This window comes from Carassius gibelio, chromosome A13 (genome assembly GCF_023724105.1).
Source record: "Carassius gibelio isolate Cgi1373 ecotype wild population from Czech Republic chromosome A13, carGib1.2-hapl.c, whole genome shotgun sequence".
Classification (NCBI taxonomy): Eukaryota; Metazoa; Chordata; class Actinopteri; order Cypriniformes; family Cyprinidae; genus Carassius; species Carassius gibelio.
This window is the reverse complement of record NC_068383.1, coordinates 18,839,926-18,850,093: the sequence shown is the minus strand read 5'-3', so window position 1 is coordinate 18,850,093 and position 10,168 is coordinate 18,839,926. Positions and strand designations below refer to the sequence as shown.

Here is a 10,168-nt window from a genome sequence, read left to right as displayed (position 1 = left end):
TTTCCAACAACAAAAAAATTGCAGTGGCCAAGAAAACGATTGATATATTTCATAAAACTGAAACGTAAACATTATAGCAAAGGCTATAATCTCATTATTATTTAAATTATTATTATTTTTTTTTTTAATCTTTTGGTCAGCTAAATTTATATTTGTATAACTCTCGAGCAATACAGCGTCATAAAATGTTTCGCCACTAGATGGCGCCATTTCTCTTCAGTTTCAAGTTATTTGTCCTGTGCGAAAATCTTTATTGACTTGTTAGTACTTACTCAACTGTGTGCAACCAATTATTTGTTGTAAGTAGGCCTTCTGTGTGCAACATGACTGTTTGTCATTTTCCTCATCTTTTTGTACTTAATAATTTATATTGATATTTAAAGTTAGATCAACATATCAGCGAATTTATTAAATAGATTTTAAAGTCGCTGATAGTAATTTTACATATCCCTTATCTGACCAGGAATTGTTCACTGGCACGAAAAAGTACTGAAGCAGTATTATATTTTACTGGGTTGTTGACCTTGCACACATACAGTTTCGTTTATCCTTAATCAGAGCATGAGGTGGAAACTGAAACTTAACTCGCATAGCTCCCAAAATTAGGCTACCTAACCTTCCCTATAAAAACCCTCCCCAGCAACTATGTTTCATCAGACAGAGTTTGGATGAGGATCTCATTGATTTGCAGAAGGTAAGACTTTGTATCTCTTTTCATAATGTGACTATTAATTTTATCAATAAGTAAATAAAATAAGCAGCTCTACATCAATAATATAAAATATTTTGATATAACTATGCAGTAATATATCAGGCAATGCCTTGAATTAATTGATTTTGAAATCATTTAATAAAAAAAACATTTTATAGAAATTATATTTTACTGATCATTTAATGTCCTATTGAAAATAATCTGTAAGTCAGATAAAAACTTTGCATCTATTTTGCATTTTAAACAATACAGGAATGTCTGAGGACAAACTTAAACTGTTGTCCTGCCACTTTACTTGGGACTTGCAAAAGGAAGATGCTGACCTTAACTTTCTCGAAGTGAAAGTTCGTGAGAGACTGGCAGTGAAGTGCGAGTGTGGAGGAAAACTGAAACAAAGAGAATTCAACTTTTTGGCCTTTATTAAGCATTTACAAGGATTTAACGATGAGGCGCTTAAGAACCTGCAACTAGCAAAGAAGGAACAACCGGACGATGACAGCAATGTGATTGTGACGTATGGAAACTTGGCCTGGGTGCACAGTCTCATGGGAAATGTGACTGAAGCTGAGACTTACACAGAGAAAGTGCATGAAATCCTTAGAGCTTTCCCTGCTCCGTCTCCAGCAGAGCTTCACAGAGAAGTTCAGAGCGAAAAAGCCTGGTCGCTTCTCAAGTTTTCTAGAAAGACCTACATCAGGGCCAAGGAGAGTTTCCTTGAAGCTTTACAGAAAGAGCCGGATGACAAGGAATGGAACACAGGCTTTGCCTTTTCTCTGTTCCGTCTGGAGGGACTGAAGATTGGTCAGTACAAGCGTGTACGGTTTGAAGAGTCTCCTGCTGTGCTCCAGTTGAAGAAAGCTCTGAACCTGGACCCGGAGAATGCAATGATCCATGTGTATCTGGGGCTTAAGTGCTACAAGAACACAAAGAACGGAAATAACGCAGAAGCATGGCAATACATGACGCAAGCGCTCGCCATGGCTCCAGATAACCTCAGCGTTGTTTTGCATGTTGCAAAGTTCATGAAGAAAGAGCAGTGTTATGACAAGGCCCTGAAAGTGTTGCTGGAAATGCTGAAGAAAGCACCCGACTCGTCTCGTTTGCATCATGAGATTGCCAACAACTACCGCTGGAAAGCCATGCAGATGAATGACGTACACAATCCGGAGCTGCTGGGCCTTTGCATTCACCACTTAGAGAAGGGTACCACTTTAAACCCAGGCTACATATACCCACAGCTGGAGTTAGCGCTGAGGTATGCAGAGCAAAAGGAGATGGCTAAAGCAGAGCAGAAGTTCACCGAGCTGTTTGCCCTCCCTGACCTGAAGCCAGCTGACCGTCAAGCCTGGCATCGCATGTATGGGGATTTCAAGCAGTACAGGTTGGGCTCAGAGAGAGCTGCGGTGGAGCATTATAAACAAGGAATGATGCTGGGGCGAGTGTCCAGCGAATGGATGGCATGCAGAAACAGACTGAGGAAAGTCCTTCAGCATGACAGACGGGACACATATGAGATCCGGATGTTCTTTCATTCCTTTAAAACAGAGAACCAAGATGATTAAGAGAGATCAATTCAATCTCTGTTCAAGTTCCTGTCGTAATCTTCAGTCACGTAATGATCATAGCAATAGTTCTGCTGTTTCCTTTTTGATCCACTGAGTGTTAGCAGAGTTATATATATAAGTGTATTATTTTTACAGTATATAATCTGTTTTTCCAAATGTTTATTATAATCAATTAATTGTCAGGTAGATGACGATAACCAGCCATTTGTGTGAAGACATTAACATAATGTAGTCTTTAAGTGTCTTTTCAAGTTAAACCTCAATTTGTACACACATGTAATGCAGTTTTTCATGATGCCCCCCCCCCCCCTTATGCCTCTTTATGATGCACTGATGACTGAATGTATAAAAATTGAAGGAAATATTGAAAATTATCAGTGGTTTTAGTTGTTCCAACATCTAAAATATGATGAATTATGTTGATAAATTAACATGACAACTGCTTAGAGTGCAGCATTTTTATTTCAGTGGACCTAAGCATTGTTTTCTTTATCATTTTTAGTTAAAATATGCAGCAGACATGCACCTTTAGATCAATACAAGCTGAGCGAATACGAGCTAAATTGCTAGTATTCAAAACAGATTTATTTTTTCAATTAGCTGCAGGAATTTTGCTTTATCTGGAGTTCAAGAAACACACACAAACACTGTGAGATATTTTACAGTCTCAATCAAATTAATGAAAAAAAGACACAAAATGACAAATATGTTAAATATAAACAAGCACTAATGGTTTCAGACTATGTAAATGTGTTATACTAAATGTAAAGTATTTATTTCTAAACTAGACACCCTCACATGAGAATGCATACAGTACGTGTGGTGCTTATGTTGTTATTGGCTGCTCATGTAGAAGCTGTGCTGTTGGATCGATTCCAGCTCAGTGACCGCTCAGCATGACTGAAAATGTAGAGCTGACTTGTGCTTTTCTGCAGCACAAATATGTACATTATAGCTTGAAGAATGTTGCTGTTGCAGTAAAATATCTGCACATTTGACAATATGATGAAATAGTAGTGTTGTTAAATAATAAAAGCAACATAGATATAAAGCAGTTGATTTTCACAGTTCTGCTGAAAATCACATACGCTACCGCAGTATATAACATTTTGCTGAGCTTGCAGGAATAGAATATGGAATTCTCTACATATATTAAACCAGAAAAACAATAGCCTACATTATTACATCTCCATATATATAACACACACACCCACACAATTTTAAACAGAACAAATATGTAAAGTTTTTAACCATTCGAATGCCACATTATGATCACTTGCTGTTTAATGCTGCTCAGAGGTGGCTTAAATCCATTTACACAGCAGTGATAACCATATATTTTGATGTTAGGGGCCGAGGCAGTTCAGAGCAGGCATAATTTACATTATAGCTATATTATAGGATATAATTTTTAATGTACGTTAAGGGTAGGCTAACACTTAAGGTTTAGGAACCAATTATCCCTGTAGTGGCTCACTATCATTCATTGCATATTTGCTGTTAATATTATTAATTAAAAAGCAAATATGAATTCCTTATTTTACATGACCATATTTTAAATCCCTTAATCCTTCCCCATACCGAAACATTACAACTAGGCCTATCTATTAGCTGTACATTTATTGAGGCAAAAGTCATAGTTAATTGTGAGAACTGATCCTTTTTTTAATTTCTGAATTTGATAATTAAATAAATGCCGCCTTTTAACATTCACAATGTGTATTCTAGCTCTGCGAATTTACAAAACGAAATATTTTAGAGTTTGGGAATCTGCAGACGAGAGGAGTTCATGTGACGTCTGTTCCCGGGAGATCGACGGAGGCGTGAGTGAGTGAGTGAGTGGCGCGCGCGAAGGATGCTGAGCTGAACAGCTGATTCTGTGCATTTAACCAGTATGGACAGCTCCATTACGCTAACCTAGCATCTATTGCAGTATATAAAGGGATACATTTTCACTAAACGCTGCAAAGGAAAAGGCACCAGCCTCACAATGGAGCGTGCTCTTCATTCACCTGGACGGACACGGGAAGAGTACCGGTACCAAACGGTGCGTCCTTCATCCCAGCTCACTTCAAGGTCTGCCTTCAGCTTTGGGTCTACAGCACCGCCGAGAGGTAATGCAATCCTTAGCGAATTCGCCGCTAATCCGGCCGAAAGCTTCGATTTTACAAACAAATATGCAGGTGGAAAGAATCTGAGGAAAATCAGTGAGAAAGAGTTACTGCAGGGGCTCAATGACCGCTTCGCCGGATTCATCGAGAAGGTCCATCACCTGGAAAACCAAAACAGAGCACTAGAGAAAGAAATCGAGGCTATTAAACTGAGAGCAAAATCCTCTGCCTCTCTGTCCAAAGAGTATGACCCAGAACTTAGTAGTCTGAGGCAGCAAGTTCATGAGATAGGCCTTCAAAAGCATCAAATTGAGACAAACCGCCAGAACCTGGAGCAAGAGTTTAACACTTTGAGAGAAAAGTATGAGAGAGAGGCTCGTGGTCGAGGCGATGTGGAGGACAGCATATCAGTACTAAAGAATTGCATTAGTGATGCATACCTAGCCAAACAAGAGATGGACAGGAAAGCTAAAGCTCTCGAAGAGGAGATAAGCTTCTTGAAGAAAAACCACGAAAGCGAGGTAGCCGAAATGATGGCTCAAATTCAAGAGGGTCACGTGACAGCAGAAAGAAGTGATTTTAGTAGAAGTGATGTCACTGCAGCTCTGAGAGACATCAGGATGCAACTCGAAGGTCACACGGATCCTGACATCCGATATGCTGAGGAACGCTTTCGAGCGCAGCTCGCTAAACTGACCAAAGCTGCTGAGGTCAACAGAGAAGCCCTCATGGCCACTAAAGCAGAGATTAATGAACACCGGAGACAGCTCCAGTCCAGGAGCATTGAGCTCGACTCTGTGAATGGAGTGAGGGAAGCGCTGGAGAGGCAGCTGTATGACCTCGAGCAACGGCACAATGCTGAAATCCATCACTACCAGGTAACACACCGTGTCAGGCACTGATAGAAGATTTTAATCATTCAGTATGAGGAATACATCATTTAGCAATTCTCACAATCTAACAGTAAGTACCACGGTGTGTGGCTTTTTTTCATAATGCGTTCCCATTGTGTTTTCTTATTTTGCAGGACACAATCAGAGAGCTGGAATTTGAGCTGAAAAATGCTAAATGTGACATGAGCAGTCATCTGAAGGAGTACCAGGACCTTCTCAATGTCAAAACGGCACTGGACACTGAAATTTATTCCTACAGGTACTTTGATTTTAACACTTTTTTTTGTAACCATTTTATTACAAACTATTAATTACGCACTACTTTGTAAACCGTTTTACTGGTGAGTAAATATATTAATTGTATTAATATGTATTATTGGTCGCTTTCCATACCTGACTCTGTTGGCTTCGCAAATAGTGTTTATCCAGTATTAGAATTAATTTCTTTCAGGTCCTTGAACAGTGCGAATAAATAGACTGTCAGCTCTATCAACCAACTAAATAGCCCAGAATGTGTAGTCTTGTAGATACATCCTTGCACATGCCTTCTAGGAACACAATCATGTATTAAGTGACATAAATAATTACATATTTATTAAACAGGACAGTTAGGCTAATTTTAACTTCAAATAATCATTACTAAGTGCTTTTTATGCCAACTAATTTGTTGATTGATTACAATGAGTTGATGTTTTTTTTTTTTATTATTGTGTAATTTCATGATTTGGTTGGTGGCCTTCATGACCATTTAGACTTGTGTTATTTAGTTAAATGTATCTTGATTATTTAGGATAATTAAAATTGCTTTTTATAAATGTGCCTTAAGGGTAAAAAAAAAAATCATCACTGGTGGGCACCTTTAGGCAAAACAATGGCACTGACATATTTTGAGATAATGCAGTTTAGTCTGGGGCTAGGCTTAAGTCTCATCTGAAACCAGGGGATAGTTTCTTAGGCCCAAGATTTAAAATGCACAGGTTTAAAATTGAGCATGATGAATTGTTTTCTTTTTTATATTCAGAAAACTTCTGGAGGGTGAAGAGTCAAGGTACTCTACAATCTCAGATGCGCACATTTCAGTACCATACATTTACAGACAGTCACCCATCTATACTATCCCTTGTGTCAAAAGGCAGGGGGGAGCAACTCAAAAAGCAGAGCCTCAGTACAAATTTGTTGAAGAGATTATTACAGAAACCACCAGAGAAGATGTGGAGATATCAGACACTGGCTCTGAAAAGAGTGAGGAGGGAAGAGAGGGTGACAAACCAGACGAGGAGAGTGGTGAGAAAGATGCAGAGGGTGAAACTCCACAAGTGGCGAAAGATACTGAAGAACCAGTCATAGTGAATGGCAATGAAACCAATCCTGAATTAGATACAGAGGAAACTGAAGTCGAACTAAGTGTTGAAAAAGAAGATGAGCCAGCTGATTCTGAGGTACAAAAAGATGCTGACTCTGAACCAACCCAGGACTCTACAGAACAAGCCACTGATGAACAAGATAAAGATGAGGATGCAAAAGGCACAGAGCACAAAGACCTGAAGAATGACGTGCAGGGAAAGGTAGAAGAACCTGAGGAGGAAAATAAACAAGCTAAAGAGACAAAGAAAGATGTCCCCAAACCAGATCTGTCAGAAAATCAAGAAATGCCAGAGAAATCAGAAATTGTACCAAAAGACAAACCATCTCAAGAACCACAGGATCCTGAAGCAACAACTGAAGTTAAACCTAAGCCTGGTGGGCAGACTGTTGGGGTAACTTCTCCAAAAACCGAAGATGCTAAAATCTCATCTCAAGAATCTACAACTGCAAAATCAACAGAGAAAGAGAAAGAATTAGCTCCAGTGCAGCCTGTGGAGGAAGATACTCCCAAATCAGATAAACAAGCATCTCCCGAACATACGGAGAGTGGAAAACAGACTACTGGAGAGGACACTTCTTCAAAAAGAGACAAACCTGATACTGTAAAGGAAGAAACTAAGAAATATGAGCCTATGGAAAAAGACCAAGAGGATAACAACAAACTAACAGAGAAACCTGTGGGGACAAAGCAAGAGGCTCAATCAAGTAAAGAAGAAAAGGAACATAAACCTGAAGAGTCTGTAAAAGATAGCAAAGTTGAACTGGTAGACAACATGAAAACAGAAAAGGATGCAAGTATCAGTGCTAAAGGACAAGAAAAGACACAAAAAGAGCTTTCAAAGGATGCAGAAGGACATTCACAACCTGAAGAGTCAAAGAAACAGGAGGAAAGCAGTAGTAGTCAAACAAGTGTGACAAAAGAAAAGGGTGAAACTGGCAAGCTAAAAGAAACAGAAAAGACACAAGAAGACCTTTCCAAAGTTGCTGACGAAAAATCCCAACCTCAAAAGTCTCAAATACAGGAGGACCAAAAAAGTGTAGACAGCATCAAAACAGAAAAGGTTGAGCATGCCAAGACTAATGAAATTGAAAAGACAGAAGAGGACCTTTCAGAAGTTGTGGCAGAAAAATCACAACCTGAAAAGTCACAGATATCAGAGGACCAAAAAAGTGACAGTGTAAAAACAGATAAGGCTGAACACGCTAAGTCTAAAGAAACAGAAAAGGATGCAAGTATCAGTGCCAAAGAACAAGAAAAGACACAAAAAGAGCTTTCAAAAGATGCAGAAAAACAATCACAACCTGAAAAGTCAAAGAAACAGGAGGAAAGCAGTAGTAGTCAAACAAGTGTGACAAAAGAAAAGGGTGAAACTGGCAAGCTAAAAGAAACAGAAAAGACACAAGAAGACCTTTCCAAAGTTGCTGACGAAAAATCCCAACCTGAAAAGTCTCAAATACAGGAAGACCAAAAAAGTGTAGACAGCATCATAAAAGAAAAGGTTGAGCATGCTGAGACTAACAAAACTGAAAAGACAGAAGAGGACCTTTCAGAAGATGTGGCAGAAAAATCACAACCTGAAAAGTCACAGATACCGGAGGACCAAAAAAGTGACCGTGTAAAAACAGAAAAGGCTGAACACGCTAAGTCTAAAGAAACAGAAAAGGATGCAAGTATCAGTGCTAAAGAACAAGAAAAGACACAAAAAGAGCTTTCAAAAGATGCAGAAAAACAATCACAACCTGAAAAGTCAAAGAAACAGGAGGACAGCAGTAGTAGTCAAACAAGTGTGACAATAGAAAAGGGTGAAACTGGCAAGCTAAAAGAAACAGAAAAGACACAAGAAGACCTTTCCAAAGTTGTGGCAGAAAAATCACAACCTGAAAAGTCACAGATACAGGAAGACCAAAAAAGTGTAGACAGCATCATAAAAGAAAAGGTTGAGCATGCTGAGACTAACAAAACTGAAAAGACAGAAGAGGACCTTTCAGAAGATGTGGCAGAAAAATCACAACCTGAAAAGTCACAGATACCGGAGGACCAAAAAAGTGACCGTGTAAAAACAGAAAAGGCTGAACACGCTAAGCCTAAAGAAACAGAAAAGGATGCAAGTATCAGTGCTAAAGAACAAGAAAAGACACAAAAAGAGCTTTCAAAAGATGCAGAAGAACAATCACAACCTGAAAAGTCAAAGAAACAGGCGGACAGCAGTAGTAGTCAAACAAGTGTGACAAAAGAAAAGGGTGAAACTGGCAAGCTAAAAGAAACAGAAAAGACACAAGAAGACCTTTCCAAAGTTGTGGCAGAAAAATCACAACCTGAAAAGTCACAGATACCAGATGACCAAAAAAGTGACAGTGTAAAAACAGAAAAGGCTGAAGACGCTAAGCATAAAGAAAAAGAAAAGACACACAAGGACCTCTCCAAAGATGAGGAAGAAAAATCACCTGAAGAGTCAAAGAAACAACAGGAGGTCAGCAGTAGTAGTCAAACAAGTGTGACAATAGAAAAGGGTGAGACTGGCAAGCTAAAAGAAACAGAAAAGACACAAGAAGACCTTTCCAAAGTTGCTGACGAAAAATCCCAACCTCAAAAGTCTCAAATACAGGAGGACCAAAAAAGTGTAGACAGCATCATAACAGAAAAGGTTGAGCATGCCGAGACTAACGAAACTGAAAAGACACAAGAGGACCTTTCAGAAGTTGTGGAAGAAAAATCACAACCTGAAAAGTCACAGATATCAGAGGACCAAAAAAGTGACAGTGTAAAAACAGAAAAGGCTGAACACGCTAAGTCTACAGAAACAGAAAAGACACACAAGGACCTCTCCAAAGGTGAGCAAGAAAAATCACCTGAAGAGTCAAAGAAACAACAGGAGAGCAAAAGCGATAGCAGTTCTGAAAGTGCAACAAGTGGAGAGGAAGCTAAAGTCACAGAGAAACAGGTTGATGAAACACGGAGTAATCAACCCCCCAAAACTCAGGAAATAACATCTGATGCAAAGTCTGAGCAAAAGGATATTAAAAAAAGCAAAGAGGAGATGCCTGATAAAACTGTAGAGGTGGATAGTGTGACAACCAAAGGCAGTGAAACCAGCAAAGATGTTAAAAGTGAAGAAACTCTTCCAGAAGACAGTGGTGCACATGAGCAGGTCAAAGAGAGCAGCAAGCAGGACAACATGGACATCAAAGGTCCAGAAGAAACAACTAAGCCCTATAGTGGAATGTAGAATATAAACAGCAGGAAAAAAAATTTGAAAAGAGAATGTTCAAATCGCCCCCTTTTGAGCATGACTTTAGAAACTGCTAACAGGAAGTGTGATGTTTCTGATGCAGATGCATGAGTACACTGTGATCTGTGTGTACATAATGAATGTGAATTACGAGGAATGTGCAAGATTTTATTTTGCTTTGTCCCTCGCTCTGATCAGCCGAATGTATGTATTAAAACAACGCTACATATTAACTGAATAAATACTGCAGCATATCAGTGTTTGTCAGTATGTTAATTCAAGAGCTATATTT

At 39.0% G+C, this 10,168-nt stretch overlaps 2 protein-coding genes across 5 annotated transcripts; both read left to right on the top strand.

The window, feature by feature from the left end:
- The first annotated feature begins 530 nt into the window (after positions 1-530).
- LOC128026412 (interferon-induced protein with tetratricopeptide repeats 1-like) lies at positions 531-3,478 on the top strand. The gene is made up of 2 exons (XM_052613523.1): positions 531-694; positions 965-3,478. The coding sequence occupies exon 2, from the start codon at positions 967-969 to the stop codon at positions 2,272-2,274; it is 1,308 nt and encodes a 435-aa protein (XP_052469483.1). The 5' UTR covers positions 531-694; positions 965-966; the 3' UTR covers positions 2,275-3,478.
- An 84-nt stretch (positions 3,479-3,562) lies between these two features.
- LOC128026411 (neurofilament medium polypeptide-like) lies at positions 3,563-10,133 on the top strand. Of its 4 annotated transcripts, none has more exons than XM_052613520.1 (4): positions 3,563-5,266; positions 5,416-5,540; positions 6,303-6,329; positions 6,414-10,133. In XM_052613520.1, exons 1-4 carry the CDS (start codon positions 4,268-4,270, stop codon positions 9,871-9,873), a joined length of 4,611 nt encoding a protein of 1,536 aa, XP_052469480.1. In that variant the 5' UTR covers positions 3,563-4,267; the 3' UTR covers positions 9,874-10,133. The 4 variants fall into 4 exon arrangements, with proteins under 4 accessions (XP_052469480.1, XP_052469482.1, XP_052469481.1 ...); XM_052613522.1 differs by having other exon boundaries at positions 6,303-7,707; positions 8,584-10,133; XM_052613521.1 differs by having other exon boundaries at positions 6,303-7,707; positions 8,146-10,133.
- Positions 10,134-10,168: the final 35 nt, after the last annotated feature.